We start from the raw sequence: 20,584 nt of genomic DNA on the forward strand, positions 1-20,584 counted from the left end.
GCATCTCTCTCACTGACCTGATAAAACATATAGCTCAGGGCCAGAAGGTTCACTCTGACATCTGAACATTTTCCACTGGGGACCTCATGCAAATTATTACTAAACAGCAAGTGTTGCCATTACAGCATACAGAAAAACATTAGGAAAACTTCTAAAATAGCATCTCTCTCCTGGAAAAAAAAAATAAAGAAATTGTTATTTATTCAACACTGAGTGAAAACAGCAATTTACAACACCAGTGAAAGAGCTTCCCTCTTATTATAAAGTAGCAATAAGCTGAAGCCCCCACAAAATTCCTGCTTCTGCATGTCAACACTAAAGGACTTCAGAGTATTCTGTTCATTACAAGTAATCCAGAAGTTAACAGAGCCAAATTCAAGCTCACCCTGAATCCTCAGGGCAGAATTCCCCAACATCAAAACCTGCTAGGTGCTGGCAGAAGCCATCTACTACCTGAAGCATCAACCTGCTTCTTGCATGAGACAAAAATCTAAGATGGAAAAAAAAATGGAAGTGAATTTTCCCTGCACACACTCTTTGGTCAGCTACCCCTGGCTACCCCATATTAGTTTGACCTGTGAGTCACGGCATGCTAAAGCCAATACAACTCCACCCTCAAATGATTTCTCTAGAGATTTTAAAGTTGTTGCCCAATACAATCTAATGTACTAAACAGAGAGGCTCTTTTGAGTAAAAGGAAAAGGAAGGCCTAAGTCGGTTTCTAATCTTGGCTACTAGTCACACCTTCATGAAAACTATACACTCAATAAGGCACAGATCTCTACATGAGGTATCTCTGAATAAACAGAGAACTCTGTTGAATAGGACAGGTGAAAGAAGGATTCAAGTTTCAAAGAAGTGCAGTTTGGAGTTCATTTAAGAAGGTGACTTTAATTCCTGTGAAGAGGACAAAAATGACAAAGGGCAAGGACAACTGTGCTTCAACTGAACACTTTAATAGGGATGCATACAATTTATATACTGTAAGACAGTTAACAATTTTCACTGAAAATTTATTACCTTGGTGAATAAATTACTGCAGGTCAGCTGAACAAAAAAAAAGAAAAAATTGAATAAAGATATTTCAAGTCCCTAGAGTAACTCTTCCACTGCTACAGTTACTCTTTTCACTGATACACACACACACACACACACACAAGTATTGTTATGACTCTTGCATTCCTCCAAAAACCTCCATTGCAGCATCTGCCACAAGAGGAAAAACTCATCCTCCAAAACAGATTATTTCAATGACTAACTCACTTAATGACTTAGAGTCCATTATCTGGTGGGCGGCTCTTTGGGACAGGTGTAGCAACAGATTCTTTGCTTTCTGTCAATGCTCTTGGCTGATGGATAAAAACACTGAACTTGACACCTTGGTTAGCCGCTGCCCTCACAAAACCACTATTTGCGGTCATGGTGATGGCTTTTAGAGAGTCTCCTGTCCCAAAGATGGTTAGAGAACGGCTGTTGATTTTTGAACTTGCCACTAGCCTCAAGGCACGGTCAGATGGTTGATCTGGCACCACATTAATTCTTTCAATGAGCAACGCAGCTCGTTCTTTCTCCCCAGGTCCTCCCAGGGTTTGCAAGATGGACTGAAAATCTCTGACAGCAGACTCACAGGCAAAGAGGTCTTTCCCCGCCATGAACTCATCCAACCGAGGCAGAACTCTCTCCCTCCTCTCCTGAGCCGCTTGTTCCGTTAGCACTTTTTCCTTGAAGATGAAGTAGCAGCCACCATAGCTCAGAGCAGAGACGTAGGTAATTAAGGTAGTGATGTCCAAGTTAACTCTATTGCACACATTCACTTTGATCTGGGTGGGAAAAGCAACACTGGCCACTAAATTCTCCCGGTCTACTCTGGTCACCTGCAGGAGTTCAGGGCCTTCTTCATCTGATTCGCTGGCACTTCGGTGTTGGTTTTCTATAGATGGTTCTACCACTGAGTTCACAGCAACAATGTCTCCTCGTACAGATATTCCCATCTCCTTGAGCCTCTCTGCCATAGGACTGGACACACTGTTGTAGAATGCAAAGATTATGTGGGGATTGCTGTACTCCACTGGCTGCTGACAGCTTGCTTGTAGGAAGTCCTCTGCCTGCTCAATGATGCTTTTGTCACCATATTGCCCTCTTCCCAGCCAGATGTTATGCAGGGCCTCAGCCTTCCGACCAATGGCCTTCACCCACGTGTGACCTCCATTTGCAACAACATCTACCACCAGTGTCTGTTTGTCACCAAACTTATCTTCATAAGCAAAAACATGGAGGACACTAACAACATCCTCCAGGTTCTCTGCTGACTGAATAATGGCTTGGAGGTGGGTAAGGTTGGTACTCTGCAGATGGGATTCTTTGATAGCCACTTTCCCTGCCTCCACCTTGTTTAAGAAATTTAACTCAGCCTTCAGTTTGCTGCATAGCTTTGCCCCACCTTGCATATTCCCTTTCTGGGACTTGCAAAGGGTTTCAGCTCTCTTGATTAATTCTTTGGCAACAGCAATTCTTTCACAAAGCAGAGATTGCACAGACATGTTGGAAACATTATTCCTATCAGATGAAAGCAGAAGAAAAGACTGTTACTACATGGTTAACAATAAAGACAGTCAAAAACAGGTTTTGCAACAACACACAGAGCTTTGCAGCAGACTTTGTACAAGATAGAGGTATTGTAAAGCATGGGCACCAGGAACCTCATCACCACTCACAAAGCGTTTGATATCCTTTTTAATATCTTTGGAGATCCAACATAAAGCCTTGGAAGATCCAATAGTATTCAAATCTCCATAGAAACCTTGCAAGGTTTTTTTCTCCACATCAGAGCCCTTAACAGAGCTAGTCACTAAAGAGATCACAGTTCTCCAAGTTCATTTGCAAAAGTTGCCATCCAGAGCAAAATTAGAAATCCTGTTACATCACAAGCAAATCTTGCCTCTCTCCCCCACCAGGCTTACCACTACAGAGTGAAAGCTACTACACATGCTTACATAAAAACTGTGAAGTCTGGCTCCCAGCAACTATTCTAAACAAAGCATTCGGGAAACCCACTGTATTTTACAATTTGAGTAGCACAGCCCTGTCCTCCTGCAGCTTCCAAGTAACTCTGCAGGATCCAATGAATAGACTCATACCAATGCTCTGGCAAAGTTTCAGCATTGCATAGCATCATGACAGACTATAATTTATAATTCTAGATCCAGAAGGAAACAGAAGATTTCTTGTTGTCTGGCTCATACAAGTCCACTTGTATGATGTATGGCACCATGTAAGTGCACTCCTCTCCATCCACTTTACTTAGTAAGTCTCCCTGAGGGAAATACAACAGGAATTACTTAATTAAACAGGGGCTGTCTTTGAAGAATGTAGTACTAAATATCACAGCAGAAAATGCCATTTTTAAGTATGGTACCAATATCACAGTACACTAGCCACTATGAATACTTGCAATTGGGAGTCAAAATGAATTAATCTCACTTTATATGTGTGCTGCAATTTTTACCTAAACTGCACATTAATTGAACTAAATTGGTATTAAAGAGCAGGATAAGGAAGGTTCCAGCTGAAACTGAGCAACAGTATTTTAAAGCCTAGGTATTATAAAAAGTTCTGCCAGTACAACTTCTGCACCTAGATTTATCAGGTAGCTGAAACCACACAGCAGTGGTTGCGCTTTCACTTAGTACTGAGAGTACTAAGTTTTACTGGCTCCAACAATGTTTAACTTTACCAAAATCTTCCTTGTCTTCTCAGCAAAAAGGCTTAACGTATTCCAACAAATACTACTGATTCTTCAAGCTCAGGAGAGGCCAATGAAATCAGCCCTCCCCCCCGAAACCCTCACCAGGCCAGCAGGACTTTTAGGACCCCTCGGTAAATGACACTCTGCCGGGAAGGCAGTCTGACATACATCAGGCTTCCGAGCACTGACAGAAAAGTGAAATGCAGCTGGTCCTTCTGCAACTTTTCCTCATTCTTCTTTTGCTCTCCACAGCTCTTCTATAGAGCCAAAAAATCACTGACACAAAGGCCACTCTGCCACAAGCCTCCATCAGTTTTATATTTCTAGAAAGGTTTGTCTGGTATGTGTTTACCTGAGACAGGAAACCGCTGCCACGTGCTTATTCTCACTAGTAACGAGGAAAAGCCCCCCAAGATCCCTCAGGATCTCCCATTGCTGCGGTCTCAGTTGCACGAGGTGAATGAGGTGAGGCTCACCAGCAGCTTTTAAAGGAAAGCAAACCTGAAACACAAGGTACAGTTTTTCCAGGAAAATCATTACAAACACGAGCCGGTTTTATTACCATTATGTCAAAAGAAGAACTATTCCTTAAACAGAAAACTTTCCACAAAGCGTGGCTTTTAAATAAAGCACTGAGAGGGGCTTTCCCGGGTCTAACTGCTCATCAGGAGGCTCCCTCGCCCCCCGAGATGTCCGGGGCAGCCATGTCACCCCCCTCGCGACGCGCCGCCATTTGAGGGCGCTCTCGGGATCCTCCCCTCTCCCCCCCGCCCCGCTCGCGCCTCCGCCCCACGCACGTGGCAGCGGCGCCGGGGCGGGCGCGGCGCCATCTTGAGTGAGGGCAGAGCGCCCTCAGCGCTGCCCCCCGGCCCCTCTCGGCGGCGCCCGACCCCGGCCTCAGACCCCGCCGCTCCGGGGCAGCGCCGGCGGCCGCGCCCCGCTCCCGGAGGGACTCGGCAGGCGGCAGAGAGGGAAGTGGCCCAGCTTCCCTTCCCCCCCCCCACGCCCAAGCCGCTAACGGGGGTCCCGCCTCCCCGCTCGCTCCCTTTGCGCCCCCGGGGTGCCTCCCCGAAACAGGGCGGCGGCGGCGGGCGGCTCCCCCCGCCCGCTGCCACCGCTACTCACGCGCCGGCACCAACGGGCGGCGGCAGGAGGCGGCCCGGCGCGGCCCGCTGCGCCTCCCCCGGGCCGCCGGGCGGGGACAGCCGCGGGCGCCCGCCTCGCCTCGCCTCGCCCCGGCGCCCTGCCTCCCCGCCTCCCCAAACCTACGTATTTCATCCCCGAAAGTCTTGATTTAATTAAATCGCCAAATTGGCGTTGCGTTTTCTTAAACTTCGGGGAGCTAGAACGGGAAAAGATGTACGCTGGCTTCCTGCTTGGTGCCTCGCCACAGCGAGCCCCCTGACAAACCGCATTAGGCCGCAGCGCTGACCTACCCTCCTCCTGTTTCTACATCAATATTTAATTGTTCCGTTCGTGATGACGGCTGGGGCTCCCAGTTCATAGCTTGGGGAGAAAACCTGAAGAAATAAGACAGAGAGTCGAGTTCTGCGCTGTTCACCATTTGGAAGGTTTTTTGTATTTTTAAAGCAGACCACGTGGCGCTGCGACAGGCTGGCGATGCTGTTCTGCTCTTTTTCAGGGCACACTTCTTGTCCTTGAGAAAAAGGTGCCATCATTTGATAATAATCACACCACACGCTATTTTAATATTTCAAATAATTTACGTTTCTAAAGAACACTGAATAAGGTAACTGGGTATAAGAGGACATGCAGAACAGCTGACTTGCACCCTAACTTCACACTGCTACCCATTTATGATACTGGCACTTAATAGTGGGAATTAAAACCACCAACATTCCCGAAGTCTACAGCTTAGTGAGAATATGGCAGATGTGGTAGCGTCTGTCTGTCTTCACTGTAGTGGGGTGTGGAGAAGTGGGCAAAAGCAGCCCTCAACATTATCAATACCTGAAAAAAAAAAAAAAAAAAAAAAAAAAAAAAAAAAAAAAAAAAAAACTTTCCTCCTTGGAGCACAATAGTCCTAGTAAAACATACAGAACAGTTACGTTCAAATCATTAAATCAAGGTCAAAGCTGGGAGATAACCGTATTTCACTTCTCTACATCACCCACAAAATAAGTAAAATTCTACAGAGAATTTTTAATATTTGTAGATCATAAAAATGTACTAAATATGTGGAAATATTCAAGGTGCATCCTGCTTTTCTGAATGATTCTGAAAATCTAGATAACTATCTAAAGCCTTCATTTTCAGTTCCTAGTTGTTCATTCTCACTACAAGAAGAAGCAGAGCAGAGATTGTTTCTCGGAGTAAAATACTGAAAAGCGATCTGAAGTGAGTCTTAAAGAATCATCTGGATATAGCTTTTATTTCTGGCATTATGAAATAAAACTCCATTCATGTCACACTTCAGAAATGCTTATTTGCCTAATGATAACAAAACAGCATCAGCAGACAGGCTTAGGAAAGAACAGATCATTTAAGCTTATATGTCATTTTATGCATACTAACTCATAATCTGTATTTTCTTTATTGGTTTTGTCAGCTATCATTTAAACTACCAGGCTGCTATCATACCTGCTCATCCTTACATACAAGCAAAGTGATCTGGCTACTGCTCCCACTTTCTATTTCATTATCAAAATTTAAACAGACTGCTTCAAAAAATATATCAAAAATCTGCAAATAATAACTTAAATAGCTTCAGACCAGATTATTTCTGATAACAAAAAGTATGTGTATATATACACACACACGCACATATATATATATATATGTATCTCCCAGTTCTTCAGTTTCTTTTGTAGTAAGTCTTGTGTTTCTACATAACCTTAAAGACATTAAACACACAAAAAGATATACCTATACATACACACAATTATATTCAAGGATCTAATTCTGCACCTGTAGAAATTGTGATGTATACACTGAGTGCTCTTTACATTATTGCACCTTTCAAGTTAGGTAAATACTTCAGCATAATTCAACAGATAAAATCATTGCATTGAATATACTCATTTTGCTTTGCACATCCTCTTGACTTTTACCAATGCGGATAAATGCATTTGGTTTTCAGCCAGGAGGAATTTATGTTGTTTCCATTATTCTAACAGTATTTCAGAGCTAGGGAAAAAAACAACCGAACAAAAACATTCCCAGGGCAATGAAAATCACCCAAGTAACAGAAAACACATACTGTTTGCAGACACAAAGTCTAAGACTCCAGCTCTTGAGCTTCAAGAGAAGAGCTGAAGTAAATCACAGTTTATATCCCAGATCAATGACTCCATTCTGCTTTTTAATAAGAGCTTACAGAGTAGCCCATTTTTGGAATTTATTTAAATAACATTTAAACAAAATTGCAGGAGAAAAAAAATCTTGTCTATTCATAATTTAAAGATTCTTTAACAGAACGTCTAATATCAGTTCACTAAGACTGAGCAGTATGAGGAAAGTTTTGTATCCTCAACCATAAAGATACTGAAATCTCAACTTTATGTAGATAAACAGGCTACAATTAAAAAGACACACAGACATCTTCCCCCAAAACAGTGTCCTTCAAACTTTATTCTTTAGCCTTTATAAGCTTTCATTATAACTTTATATTTTGTACAGTATTTTGTGTACAAAGATTCCATGTATCAAGGGAAAGAATTACTTGTAGTAAGATTCCATGTATTACAATATTAGGACTTCTCCATTTGCACCCATGATATTTAAAAAATCTGTCAGACAAACCAGGTAGAAATAAGTATGCAAAAACTGCAAACAAAAACATTGAAGTAGCCAAAATTAAAAAGATCTGTGTAAATTCACACAGTCTTGCTTGATTTCTACTAGGCTATTGCCGCCAAGTAGTCCTTAACCTCAGTTGGAGTGAGCCTTCTAAACCCAGCTTCATTACAGATGCCAACTTCAATGTTGTCTTCTGTCATCTGCCCTTCAAAGCTTTCCTATTAAAGAAAATAGGTTTCAGTGAACTGTATTAATGATCTCTTACTGTCATGTTAATGACAGTAAGAAACTCACATAAATATTTTGCTAACCTTTAGTGTTAAAATAGCTGTGTGAATGGCATCTTCAAGTTCCAAATCTTCATTGTATCTGTAAGCAGAATATCACGTTTTAGCTTAACAAAATAGATCCTTCTAAACCATAATAATCTTAAAGTCTCAAACCACAAGCAGTGCTAAAATTCTGTTTTTCCTAAAAATCACTGCTAAGCATTGCTACATTAATATTCAAAAATATTATTTGTAAATATTATAAGTATTTCACTACTTTTCCTACTGACATTGTCTAGAACAAAATACCTGCAAATATATGTTGAATACAGTGTACTGCACTGAGATAACTCTCCATGAATACAAAAGTCGGAGTTTCTTTTAAGCAATGCAAATTTCCTATGCACGTTAATGCTTCCAGCTTCCTTGTTTAAGTATTTTAAAACTTTGTTCTGATAATTTAGAAGTATGCAGTTTTGTCTGGCTATTGTATATGGAACATGAACAAATGAACTATTGGTTCAGACCTGTATTAAACACGTTACCTTTTCTCAAGGAATGTCTTCCCATTAACATAATTTTTTCCCATTGCTGTTGCTTTCCATGCAAAGTAAGCTCCCTGTAAAAGCAACAATATATTGAATTGTTCTGCGTAACTTGGTCAAACATTTGTTTAAGTACAAAAGTAATCATGAAAATACTGAGTATCTTGAGACCATATGAACTATTTTGGGTCACAGACTGATTAGACATGTAAACAAATATTGAGAAAAGCCAAAAAACATTTGTACGACTCCACTGTTTTCATCTTCCTACTACTTTGAAAGATGAATTTAGTAAGTCATTAGCATGTTTCTAATTTGAGATTCCTTAAACAGAAATCCTATTTTTACCTTCCAGAATAAATACTGTTCGTTCTTTCTTGAAGTCTAGAATACACTCCACGTATTTTTCTTTCTGTTACAAATCAGTGCATTATTTTAGCTACTAATAGGCTATTTAGCCATCCGTCTTATTCTGAGGTGAAGACCATCAATAGTTCTATGCATCAATCAGGATGCCTTTCAGAAGGCATTTTCATTTAGCTTTTTACATATGAACATCTGGTAGTAAAAACAATTTCTGAAGTTTACCAAGAACCATTACAGCAACTAATTCGTTATTTGATGAAAAGTATTACAACTAATATAGGAATGGAAAGGTAGATTTTATTAAATGTGCAATACTACTACAGCAAACCAACCCACTCAAATTCACCACTATGATCATTAAACAACAAAGTAGGTGCATTGTGTTTCATAATGAAATTGATTATTGCGTGATTTCTACCCAACTTAGGGAACACTATCTGAGTAGCACAAACAGTTAAGTATCTATCCTGCTGCATAATGCTACACTCTTCCTGTTACTACCAAGTAGGTGGAAATGGATGAAAAGGAGTGGTGATCTCTTGCAACAATTGCTGCCCCTCAAAAGCAATCCAGAAACACATAGGCACAGAATTAGCAGGTGCTTCCCACCTCCCAGGCACAGCAGTCAAATATCCAGACTTGCTCCCAATGCCCACTGGAACTGGATCATTCTGACTTAAGGTTAATGGATCTTTTGTTGTAGCTGCTCATCACAAAGTCTTTCATGGGTGTGTATAAAGTTTTAGGTGTTTTATAAAAACAGTAGAATTTTCAGATGCAGAATACTTACCGATGGATCCGACTGAAATAAGTACGGCCGCCCTTCATTCCAACCACATATTAGCAGTGATACACCAAATGGTCGAACACCACTACAAAAAAAAAAAAAAAAAAAAAAAAAATCTGATATTGAAACAGTTCCAAAATTTATTCAGTGAACACCAAAACTGACTGAATTATTCCGATGCGTTAATCTTCCCCAAAGGCCTCCCAACAGCCCAGAGCTGCAAATAGGAATGACTACTCAACCAACAGTACAAAAACAAAAGTATGATGGCTTCTCCAATATGTTCCCCCTTACACTCCAAGATATTAACAGTGCGTTTCACCCACTGCCAGATAGCAGTCCTTTCACTGGTCCACTTTCTGTGGGCATTCTCCATTAAGAGAGGTTAATACTTTAGCCTTTTGACTAAAAAGTTTTAATCACTGGGTAATAGTTGTACCTTATATTTAAGCAACACAATCTTTCTAAGCACCTTCAGACTTTTGAAAACTGCATACCCAGATTGCGTATATTCCTGCATCACAGAAGCAATTCTCTGTACTAGCTGAGCTGTTGGAATGGGCTCATGATAAACCAAGTAATATTGCTGGGCCAGCTTCCGAGCTCTGTGCACAAGTACCCTAAAAACAAAGGCAAATTATTATTAAAAAAAAAACAGTACTGAAAATTCATTACAATAAACACTATGGTAAGGAATTATGTATCTGGTATAACAGTAACTTAACAAAACATATTTTACTAGGATATCCTTATCAATTCAATAATCTCTGAAGCACTTAGACAAACGGAAACCAAGCCAATTGCTGTTCATTTGCTATTCATTTTTTAGATATATTTGCTAAAGTCTTGAGTATGTCAAGAAAAACTTAGAACATGAATTTAATATACTGACAACATATACATCATAACAACATATTATTATGCCATACACTTAAAAAGAAATAACTAGCTGCTATATTTATCAGTTTCTTCACACTTCTTGAATGAAAACATGTCAAAATGATGACAAAGCATAACTATTCAATACCTGTAATCTGGACCCATACCACTATACACTAAACCTATATGTTTGGTAATTGGTTCTACTTTATGGACACTCCTTTCATCATAAAGGATGGATTTCTGCTTCTTCTCAGTTGCCAGCACCACTCCATTTGCAGCTGGAAAAGAACAAGATTTTTTTCATATTTAAAATAAGGTTATCAGAATAAGTTGAAACACAGAATAGGTTTGTTAGAATAAAAAGAATTTTATTTCTCCCTTTTAGAAAAGACTCTTCAGGTTTACAATGATGTTAAATGGTGATCCTCACCCAGCACATCACCTCTCGTTTTAAATAAACGCACTGCTCTTATAACACCATTTTAAAGATTCTAAAGCATATATTAATAATTGATCAGTTAAATATCTTTGTGTACTATGTGTAATTTCCATATATATGGACACAAAGCTGCAGTCATTTACTTAAGGAACAGGAAGACTCAAAATTAGAGATTAGTTCTACCAGTTGTGTGTCTCCAAAATTACCCTAGGAAAAGAGCTATACTCCCTTCCTAAAACTTAGAGAGTTGCAGAAAAAGAGACAATATTAAACCCACTACAATATGTGAAAAAACACTGAGAAAGAACAAAATACAGAATAGAAGACCGGGTGAAGAAATACTCAGTAAGTAGTTCAAACTATTTTAGTTCTCTCAACTGATACTCAGACTCCTGAATCTTTCACTAAAGTAACTCTGAACATACCTTTAATTCCAACCGATGGAGCTCCTGCAGCAACTGCAGCCAAAGCATATTCAATCTGAACAAGTTTTCCAGAAGGACTAAAAAGAAAAACATAAAATAAGCCACAAAGTAATTTCAATGTACTCAAGTGTTTACTGATACTAACTTGCCTACATGCCTGATGCAAGCTAACGTGCCTTGGATAAGGAGTAGGAATTGGGATGCAGGTTGAAGGAGGACAAGTTCCTTCTCCAACTCGTAAGACTTTAAACGAGCTTTCCACTCAGTGCGGAAACTTCAGAGCGGGTCATGAATTTCTGGCAAACATAACAAAATGCTCCCAAATTTATGTACTTAAATGAAATTATACACATGGTTTGCAAAAGGTTTCAAGACAGGGATGTTCAATCTTTAAAAATATGAGCAAAACAGCTATTATTCTCAACTGATGAGCACCCATAAGGTCAATGACATAACACAGAGCAGGTTTCACTCTCCAGATACCCCTGCATTTTCTTTAAATAATCCACATCATACTGGTAATGAATGCAGAATCATCAAAACTGATAGTAGGCTGTCAAAATAGCTCATCCAGACCGAGGTCCAATTTCAATCTCCAAGGAAGAGGACAGCATGGAGCAAGTCACATGTATGACAATTTTGAGAAGTGGGATCTATTCTCTGGGCTATATTTTAGGCACCCTGGTTTTAGCAAATACAGAAGTAAAAGAACAAAAAAGAACTACAGAACAAAGCAAGCAATAATTATTACATTTTTTCATACATTAAGTAAACTTAGATAACAAAGTAAGAATTTTAACACCTCCATTACAGAATACCAACAAACCAGAACAACATAGTTTCCTGTGCCAGCAACTAAAATATAAGAACATTAGCAAAATGCTTTAAAAGAAAAATATACAAAAATAAAAAATGCTCAACATAAGGAAAAGATGAAAGAGAGAAAACACAACTACTTGTATTTTCTTCTACACAAGTATAAAATCAAATAGCTTTTAAGATTAAGGGCCTGAAGTGCTTCTGTAAAATACAAAAAACCCTTGTAACTCTATTAGAAAACTACTTCCAAAAGCTAGCAAAGAATTAAACTCACTTGAGTACAGCGTGTACGTTTACCTGCATCCATCCATTACAAAGATTCTTTTCCTGGTTTTAGATTGAAAAAATGCTTTATTGGCTTAACAACAAGACTTTAGTGAGCTATTTTGCAACTACACAGCACTACTCTCCTCCAAGACTAAGTGGGTACTTTACCAAAAGCAACACAGAGACTCTTGCTTTCAGTTTCTCTTTCTGCAGATTTATGGTATAATCACGGAGAGTTTAAGAGCTTTATTGAAAAACAATGCAAAATAATTTCTTTTTCTCTGGATTTCCCTGAAACGCATTTATTAGACCAACGTTTCAATACACACCAGTCCAACAGCTTATTATGTGCATACGATCGTCTCACAACACTTTGGCCATCCGTGAAAGAAAGTGCAAGAAGTATATTGCCTGCAAAGTGCAGTGAAAGGGGAAACAAGACCATTCAAAACTCTTCTAAAGGCTTCTTTCTCATTCCTACATCTGCAAAGTTAGTTCTGAAGGAAGTTCTCAAGGTACCAACTGTCAAGTTCGGCTACCATCACGCATTTCCAATTAGGTCAGAAGCCTCTGGGCAGCTACAGAAAAGAATGCAGCTACCGCCCAGGCCTGAAGTGCGCGAAAGGGGAGACAACTAAGCCTATCATAAACGCGAAGAGCCCTTCGCACTCCCAAGCCTATCAGCGGGAGCGTGCTGACGCGGCCTAAGCGGCGCGGCCAGCGTGGGGACCCAGGCCCAGACAGCCCCCCGCCGGCCCCGCACTGACTCCGCCTCACGGCGGAGGGTGCGAGCGCCGACCGCGGTGCGGCCGGGTCCGCAGCGAGGCGCGGGGTGGGGGCGGGCGCGGGGCTCCCGCTCAGCTCCAGCTTGTTCCCCAGCCGCCCTCCCCCGAGCTCCGCGGGCCCACCGGCGGCGCCATGACTCTGCACAGTCCCGGCTCCGCTCCGTCCCGCCGTGCGCCGGCCAGCCGGCCGCTCCGCGGAGGACATGCGCTGTGTGGCCGCTCGCATGGCGGCCGGGCGCGGGCCTGGGCCCGGGCCCGCGGCGCCCTCCCCACCGCACCTGAACGTCGTGAGAGAGAAGCTGTAACCGCGTTCCGCCATCTTGGATCAAGCCCCCTCTGACTCCCTTCGGCAGCGCCCTCTGCGCAAGCGCGGCCGACCCGGCTGCTCCGCCCCTTCCGTGCGGGGGAGGTGGCTACGGCTCTGATTGGCAGAGGGAGAGCGGAGCATGCCGGGAACAAGCACTGTGCGAAAGGTGCGATTGGAGAAGAGGCGTCCTCTGCGGCATGCTGGGAGCCAGCGCTTCTCCGCCCCTTCCTCCCGCCAGGAATGCTGGGACTTGAAGACCGGGGCTCTCTCCCTGTTATGCTGTGGATGCCTGGGGGGGGGGGGAAACTCGGTTTCCCGGCAGGCTCAGCGGCAGCAGCGCATGCCCAGAGCGCTCTCCCCGGGAGCGAGCTGGCGTCTCCCTCTTCCCAGGCGTCGGTGGAGCTGTGTGTGCGGACATGGCGGCGTTGGTGGTTTTCTCCTCTCCGCTGCCGCGTCTTCGCGCTCTCCTCCAGCGGTGCTGGGGGCGGCTGGAGCGCGGGCTCCTGCCGGCCTTCTCCGGGCCTCAGAGCGTGCCCTGGGGTAGGTGCTGCCCTCCTGCCGCCCCGGGGAGGGCGGCACTGAGGCAGCGGGGCCCTTTCCTTCCGTTAAACGGCTGACGGCTGGGGCGCGAGCGGGAGAGCGCGCTGCCGCGGGGGCTGTGGGGAAGCGGGGCTGCCGCTAGCCGCTCTTATCTCTAGGCGTTAATAGGATTCGCGTTATATCCGCGGAAAGGGAGGTTGCTTGTAATGTAATTCGTTCGTTCTTCCTTCAGGGCCAGCACTAGCTGTCCAAGTCCCAGGCTTTCTTCGTGAGCCAGTAGAAGGCACTAGTCAAAGTAACGAGGTGCCAAGCTTCTTAGATAGCATTTTGTGGATGGCTGCTCCCAAGAAAAGACGAACCATTGAAGTGAACCGCTGCAGGCGAAGAAATCCCAGTAAGCTTATAAAAATAAAGGTAATCACCTAATTTACATTGCTTCCTTATTCACTTTGAGCAATCTTGTTAACAATAAGTGAGCATGCTTGAGTAAGATTTATTCCAATACTTTTTAAATGAGTCTCTAAAATATGTAAAATTGTGCTAATGGTCATTACTGATGTTACTGATCTCTTTGGAAATTGTTGATAATAAGTTTAGAAGACGTTGTAATTCTAAAAACATTGTAACAGGTACCAGTAAAATTCATTTTTGATTGTATTTCACTTATTAGTAGTTTGTGATCTTTTCCTGTTGGTTCTTTTTTATTTCAAATTACAAAATTTCTTATTTTCCACTTTCTTTTTTAGAGAAACATAGATATTTGCCCTGAATGTGGACACTTGAAACAGAAGCATGTCCTCTGTGGCTATTGTTACGCAAAAGTTAAAGCAGAAACTCGACAGATACGGCTTGAAATACATAAGAAGGAAGGAGGACCATTTAATGCTCCTACTGTAGAAACTGTAGTCCTTTATGATGGAGAACAGCCCACAGAAAAAGATGAAGGCAAGCGGATCATTGAAAGAGCCAGGAAACGTCCATCCTGGTTTATTCAAAATTGATGTTATAGAACTAATGTAAACAAAAACAGTTGCTACAGCAAGAAAGATGGTGCTTTTCAGGACTGTTTTCCTTGTTGTATTCGCTTAATGCTGATATGAACTTAACAAATTTTGGGAAGTCTACTTGAAACATATTTCATTTTGTACTGGATTGCAGTCATGTATTGTTTCCATGGCATGCAGTGATGAATGCCTCTCAGTGATACGTAGCAGTCACGATTAAAGAGAAATCAGGATCTACCTGGAGTTTGGATATTTGCTTACTCTATGCAGAATAAGATATCTGTTAATGTTGTATGCTGTTTTTGTAAATAATGGTTTTTTAACAGGGATAAAACATTCACATATATAAAGTGTATAAAGATTCAGAGGGAGATCTGTTTTTTTGGCTGCTGACCAATGGTGATTAGATACAAAGTATGTTTATAGGAAAAGATGCAGTTATCTGGTAGTTTCCATGGCCTGGATCTCTCCACAGTGTTCCTGTTTGAGATATTCCTGGTTTTGAGCATAACAGTGTTTGCCGCATTGGTTGCTCTTTCCTCTGATGTTTCTTTTTAATGGATGGTGTGTTAAGCACTTCTTTTTGCTGTCTGTGTATAAAACAGATTTTTACCTCAAAAGGACATGAATAGACTTTTTTTTCAAAGTGCACTGTAGTTCTTCAGTGAAGAATGATTTGAAATTAAATGACTGGAAATTTGTAAACACTGTAAGGGTCAAAGCTGATTCTTTGCAGCCATTCCAGTTAAATAGTCTGGATGATCAGCAAGCACTTGGAAAAGCAAAAGGAGCAGTATAACTTTCTTCTTGCCTTGTGTGTCCTTTGCAGAGAGTGCTGCTCTGCCCTCTACTGTCCATTGTTGCTCTTCAGTGATGCAGTTAGAGCTACTAGCTGTGGATTTCACTTCCGTTTTAGCTGTACGAGTAGCACCATTGCATTTAAAATTAAGAGTAATTTACATTTTAGGGTGGGATTTAAATATGTAAATGGTTCAGCTCAGCCAGTCTAAGAGCTAGTTGCTGACAAAAAATGCAAGTCTGCTCTGAGCTCTATGTTTTTCCTACAGTTCTCCTTGGCACTTGTGTGCATCCACCCCGTGATATCCTGGTTTGGAGAACTATGTCACCACTAAAGTACTCCCTGGTTTCTATTTGATACCTTCCAGTAGCTTGGCGCATATCAGGGACAGAAACACAGCAATTCAGGCAGTAGGAATATAAAAGAGGAGGCCAGACCATGCTTTTCAGAAGAGCCCTCATTTGTATGTGACTCAGCCAATTTCAGATTGTGCCAGTTGAAGGAAGGAGATAGTGTATGTGCTGTAATTCTTCACTTTTGCTTTCTTTATTCTGGATTCCATATTCTGAAATATAATTGGTAGGGAAGTAAGAACAGATGTTAGAATGTTAGACTGCAGAGGAAATGTAAGATTCCCCACTAAGGGAATAATGCATATTGATAAATGTTGATGCTGTTCAATTGACAGTATCTAAGCAATCATCCTGATACCCTTTCTATGTTTCTAAACAGGATTTATCCCAGTCCCTGTCTGTTTTTCACTCCTTGTTCAGAAATGAAGCCCCAAAAAGATGTCAAGCAGGATGCAGACTAGAAGGTTTATATTTGCCAAAGCTGGATAGGACGAGACTGATGTTTTTGGAGGTGAGATTAACAAAGCAATAAGACACATACATTGCCTTGAAGATTTCAGGGAGAGTTTTTTGTTGTTTTTTGTTTTTTTTTTTCTTGCCTACTTATTATAGGTCCAGTTGTACAGTGCTTCGTTGATTTTTGCTGACTTTTATATTACTGTTTTTTGACAATGGTTATGTAGAGAAATAAGTAAAATTAGCTGAGTATTGAGGGACTCAAAGGTATCTTTTAAAAAGTATAAATATTCCTCTTTAAACATGAGAGAGGACAAGTAGTTTCTGCTAATGGAGTAACAAATTATATTGGCAGTATAGTAAGTTACTTTATTGCATTACAGTGTCAATATGGCAATGAGTGTGCTTTACAACAGCATTCCTACGAAACATTAGTGAAGTTAGGTATTTAAAAGTACTTGAAAAGTCATAGATAGGTGGTAATTCACTTCACAGCCTTGCTGCTTCTGTTACTATTGCACTTGTGCAACTTGAATAGGACAAGTAACTTACTAATGTTGCACAGTGGTTTCTGTGTATTGTGGGGAAAAAGTCATTAAAATGCTTGGTATTTGTGGTCTTTAAAAGAAAAAGTAGAAACATCTGAGAAATATGAGTTTTATGCAGAACTGACAGATTTTTAGATTTTTCTGGGGGAGAAATGATCTTCAGTGAGAGTCATCCAAGTTCATTTAGATGAATGACTTTTCCTTCAAAGGAGAATGAGTAAAGGAAAGCTCACTTTCATAGCTTAGCTTTATTAACAATGACAACAAAAACTCTTCAATCCAGAATGCCTCTAAAACTTGTGACATAATCTATTACTTGAGATGAATCCTGTTTATATATAATAGAATCTTTTGCCAGATTATTTTTATCAAAATTAGGATATTCTAACCTTAGTAGTATCTTTTCTGAATCCAATCCATATTAAATTTATGACCCCAAAATTTATAGCATTTACATTTACAGATTAAATCTCTGAGATATTTTGAAACGAACACAAATTTTAATAATGTCTATATATATGTTTTTTGCAACAATGTAAATTGGAACTAATTAAAAAAACAAGCAGGATGCTGCAAATGTTGTACTCCAGAACCCATTTAGAAATAAATAACAAATTTTATGCCTTGGAGATTTCTGTTTTGATGCTATGGAAACCTATCAGTAGTTGTCAAGAGACAGATTCCTTTCTCTTCTAAAAATTTCATGATTAAAGAAATGTTTTATGTGATTAAGTTTTTTTTTTTTCTCCTGTAAGGATTTTTTTATTTCAAATATAAGAAAAAAACAGGCAGAATGTAATGTCCTAATATGTTCCACTAAGCAAATTTTAATAAAAAATTTCTGCACAACCCTTATCTATTCTGTTGAACATGCTATGCCAGCAAGAGCTGGTGGTAGATACAAAGTATACTTCTGTAAAGCACTAGGTGGCAGAGAAGAGTATGTTTTCTGGTAAGTGGAAACAAAAGCTGAAGAGCCATTACTGAGGTATAAAACAGTCAAAGTCAGATTTAAGAAATTTGCATTCATGTAGGTGAAAGATCTGCAAATAGACTAAATTTTCTAAGTACAAAGGAAAATATAATAGTTACAAGACACAAGTTAATCAACTATAATATGAAGTTCTTGGTATAGATCTAATTTAATTCAATCAGAACTAATGTAGTGGCTTCTGTATAAATTTATTTAGTTCTGCTCATTACTGGATGAATTATCTGAAATCAGTTTTCCAGTTTTTCTAACAAGACAGTGGGGCCTTTTTTTGTACTTCACTTATTGGTAGCTTTGTGAATTCTATTACTTTGTATATTCTGTATATCTAGTTAGTTGACACTTTATTTATGCAACCATAATCACGTAAACAGCAGGTCTGATAGCATTCCAGTGAATTTCAGGGTATAACAGCCTTGAATTGGTACAGTTATAAGGACCATTTTGCAAAAGGTAGACAAAGCGGAAAGAACAGAAAAACAATAGGTTTAAACCAATACTTTATCAGAGTAAAGTAGAAAGGCCTGTGTTCCTTCAAACCTTTGAAGTGTTTTCAAAGCACATGTGTGATAGAGGTGCCTGTATCTTTAGAACTTATTTTTTAAGTAGTATTTAAATAAACAGGATACCAGCAAAAATCATTTCACTTCATGTGGCTGCAAGCATTTTATAATTAATATGATGAATGAGACTTGGTAAATAAATTTAGGTTTCCAGATAATTTGCCTACGTTCTAACTTACCAAATACTTTAAGAATTGTGTCCAAAAGGAGGAAAATCAATGACAGAGAGGAGAAAGAAGTAGGCTATGCAGCAGGAATAAATGTGATTTGGTCTAGTCTATGTATATACCTTGGAAATTGTGTCAGTGAAGTATAATCCAAGGCAGAATTTCATTTAATGCATTGTTGTGTTTCATGACAAGTACTGAAACCCAAGAATTCTGGATATATGCAAGTGGTTTTTTTTGAGGGGGGGGGTTGGTTTGGTTTTTGTGTTGTTTTTGCTGTTGTTTTTTAATACATAACAGATTGGTGTGTACTTGCAAGAATTCTGTTGGATACTAAAGGGACTGAGAAACTCAGAAAGGGACTCAGAAAACTCAGAATGCTTTTGATGAATGCTGTAAATTGAGTCCAATCAATGTTTGATAGAAATTAAAGCATCCTATCTTTCAATTTCCCCTGCTTAAGGACAATAGACATCTTTAGAAGAAAGACTGTAGGATTGATTTCATATTAAATCTGCTGGTTAAACATTGAAACTGAAACTGCTATGGAGCAGTTTGGGTCTGAAGACTCAAAAGCTTTTGTGGAGGTGCATGCTTATCAAACATTGTGAAAGATTTTTCTAAAGCCCCACTGCTGGATCATGTGAAATCTTAATTTTGGTTCTTTTAATAAAGCAGCAAATAAACAGACCTGTATTATTATTTTCTTAAATGTCGTACCTTTTAAACCAATCCTATGATTTTGAAAACTTGAGATATGCTTTGTGTATTGTGTTCCAAATACACAAACATTTGATTCTTTCTGTTCCTTTCTTAAAAGGACACAGACTTTTCTCTATACATGTTTTTCAAAATTATTGTACTTTTTAGTTGTTCTTCTCACTGCACAAGCATATAGAAATGCTGTCATATTTTTAATATAGGTTTGATTAATCCTTTATGTCTCCTAAAAGCAGGAACTAGCTCAGAAGGCTCAAGAGGAACGAGGCACATTAAATGCAGCGCGTGTCATGCTGTAGGAAGGACAGTCAGGCCCTGCTTACGTTACTGACATAACTTTTACATCCATTCCTGGGGTATGCTAATGCAGTTTCTATTCCCAGCCCCATCACACAGGCTCATCGGCTTGTCTAGCAGTAAGGCTTACGGCTCGGTTTTCATTATAATGTAGCTCTACTGCATATTATGGGAAATATTTCCACTAGAACTAAGGATTTTGAGCAGGCTGTTGGAAAGATGGATTTTGCTATTTTATAATCTGGGATTAATATTAAATACAAAGAATAATGATTTTAAAGGGACTACATTGAATATGGACCAGTTCTCTAGGAAATGTTCATTCTAAATGTATTGCATTCTGAAATCCGTATTAATTTTATGACTGTCCCTGCTCAGGTGTAATCAGATCAGTGATAGCATCTAAGCTTTTCTGAGGAAAAACAGGAGAATTTGTCCCAATTAAAAATATCTTAATTCTATGTTGAAAGAGAATAAACTATACTTCCGTCTTCAAGAAGCCATTGATTTTAATGGGATATCTTTTAAGGGAAATTGCAATTCTAAGTAAGAAAGAGAGGCAAGCAATATGGCACGGAAGTGTGGTCCTGTAGGCAGAGTCATTTAAAATCATGAAAGGATTTTTTACTGAAATCAAGGAAGTAAAAATTAAACCTATCTATTAGTTGTCAACTCCCACCACAATATATAGTTAAGCCCATGAGTCTAGCTCTACCATAGTCCTTTGGATAATGTAATTTATGGACAAAGA

At 40.1% G+C, this 20,584-nt stretch overlaps 3 protein-coding genes across 5 annotated transcripts; 1 reads left to right on the top strand and 2 right to left on the bottom strand.

The window, feature by feature from the left end:
• Positions 1-935: 935 nt before the first annotated feature.
• C2H7orf25 (chromosome 2 C7orf25 homolog) lies at positions 936-4,929 on the bottom strand. 3 transcript variants are annotated; one of them, XM_062567919.1, is made up of 3 exons: positions 4,871-4,929; positions 4,098-4,246; positions 936-2,556 (listed from the first exon to the last, which is right to left on the bottom strand). In XM_062567919.1, the coding sequence occupies exon 3, from the start codon at positions 2,538-2,540 to the stop codon at positions 1,272-1,274; it is 1,269 nt and encodes a 422-aa protein (XP_062423903.1). In that variant the 5' UTR covers positions 2,541-2,556; positions 4,098-4,246; positions 4,871-4,929; the 3' UTR covers positions 936-1,271. The 3 variants fall into 3 exon arrangements, with proteins under 3 accessions (XP_062423903.1, XP_062423902.1, XP_062423901.1); XM_062567918.1 differs by lacking the exon at positions 4,871-4,929 and adding an exon at positions 4,543-4,735; XM_062567917.1 differs by lacking the exon at positions 4,871-4,929 and having other exon boundaries at positions 4,098-4,463.
• A 2,389-nt stretch (positions 4,930-7,318) lies between these two features.
• PSMA2 (proteasome 20S subunit alpha 2) lies at positions 7,319-13,461 on the bottom strand. The gene is made up of 8 exons (XM_062569589.1): positions 13,367-13,461; positions 11,218-11,294; positions 10,499-10,631; positions 9,969-10,091; positions 9,475-9,556; positions 8,319-8,392; positions 7,816-7,873; positions 7,319-7,722 (listed from the first exon to the last, which is right to left on the bottom strand). Exons 1-8 carry the CDS (start codon positions 13,405-13,407, stop codon positions 7,606-7,608), a joined length of 705 nt encoding a protein of 234 aa, XP_062425573.1. The 5' UTR covers positions 13,408-13,461; the 3' UTR covers positions 7,319-7,605.
• A 276-nt stretch (positions 13,462-13,737) lies between these two features.
• MRPL32 (mitochondrial ribosomal protein L32) lies at positions 13,738-15,559 on the top strand. Its single transcript, XM_062569590.1, has 3 exons — positions 13,738-13,935; positions 14,168-14,349; positions 14,682-15,559. The coding sequence occupies exons 1-3, from the start codon at positions 13,812-13,814 to the stop codon at positions 14,934-14,936; spliced, it is 561 nt and encodes a 186-aa protein (XP_062425574.1). The 5' UTR covers positions 13,738-13,811; the 3' UTR covers positions 14,937-15,559.
• The last annotated feature ends 5,025 nt before the right edge of the window (positions 15,560-20,584 follow it).

Source organism: Rhea pennata, chromosome 2, assembly GCF_028389875.1.
Source record: "Rhea pennata isolate bPtePen1 chromosome 2, bPtePen1.pri, whole genome shotgun sequence".
NCBI lineage: Eukaryota > Metazoa > Chordata > Aves > Rheiformes > Rheidae > Rhea > Rhea pennata.

Coding starts and splice junctions, on each gene's coding strand:
- C2H7orf25 (XM_062567917.1), bottom strand. CDS start 4,282: ATGATTTTCCTGGAAAAACTGTACCTTGTGTTTCAGGTTTGCTTTCCT. Junction 2,557..4,097: donor GCAGCGGTTTCCTGTCTCAG/GTAAACACATAC, acceptor TTCATCTGATAG/GAATAATGTTTCCAACATGT.
- PSMA2 (XM_062569589.1), bottom strand. CDS start 13,407: ATGGCGGAACGCGGTTACAGCTTCTCTCTCACGACGTTCAG. Junction 9,557..9,968: donor CAGGAATATACGCAATCTGG/GTATGCAGTTTT, acceptor TTTTTTTTGTAG/TGGTGTTCGACCATTTGGTG. Junction 7,874..8,318: donor AAGACATTCCTTGAGAAAAG/GTAACGTGTTTA, acceptor TTCTGCTTACAG/ATACAATGAAGATTTGGAAC.
- MRPL32 (XM_062569590.1), top strand. CDS start 13,812: ATGGCGGCGTTGGTGGTTTTCTCCTCTCCGCTGCCGCGTCTTCGCGCT. Junction 13,936..14,167: donor GCCTCAGAGCGTGCCCTGGG/GTAGGTGCTGCC, acceptor TTCTTCCTTCAG/GGCCAGCACTAGCTGTCCAA. Junction 14,350..14,681: donor GTAAGCTTATAAAAATAAAG/GTAATCACCTAA, acceptor TTTCTTTTTTAG/AGAAACATAGATATTTGCCC.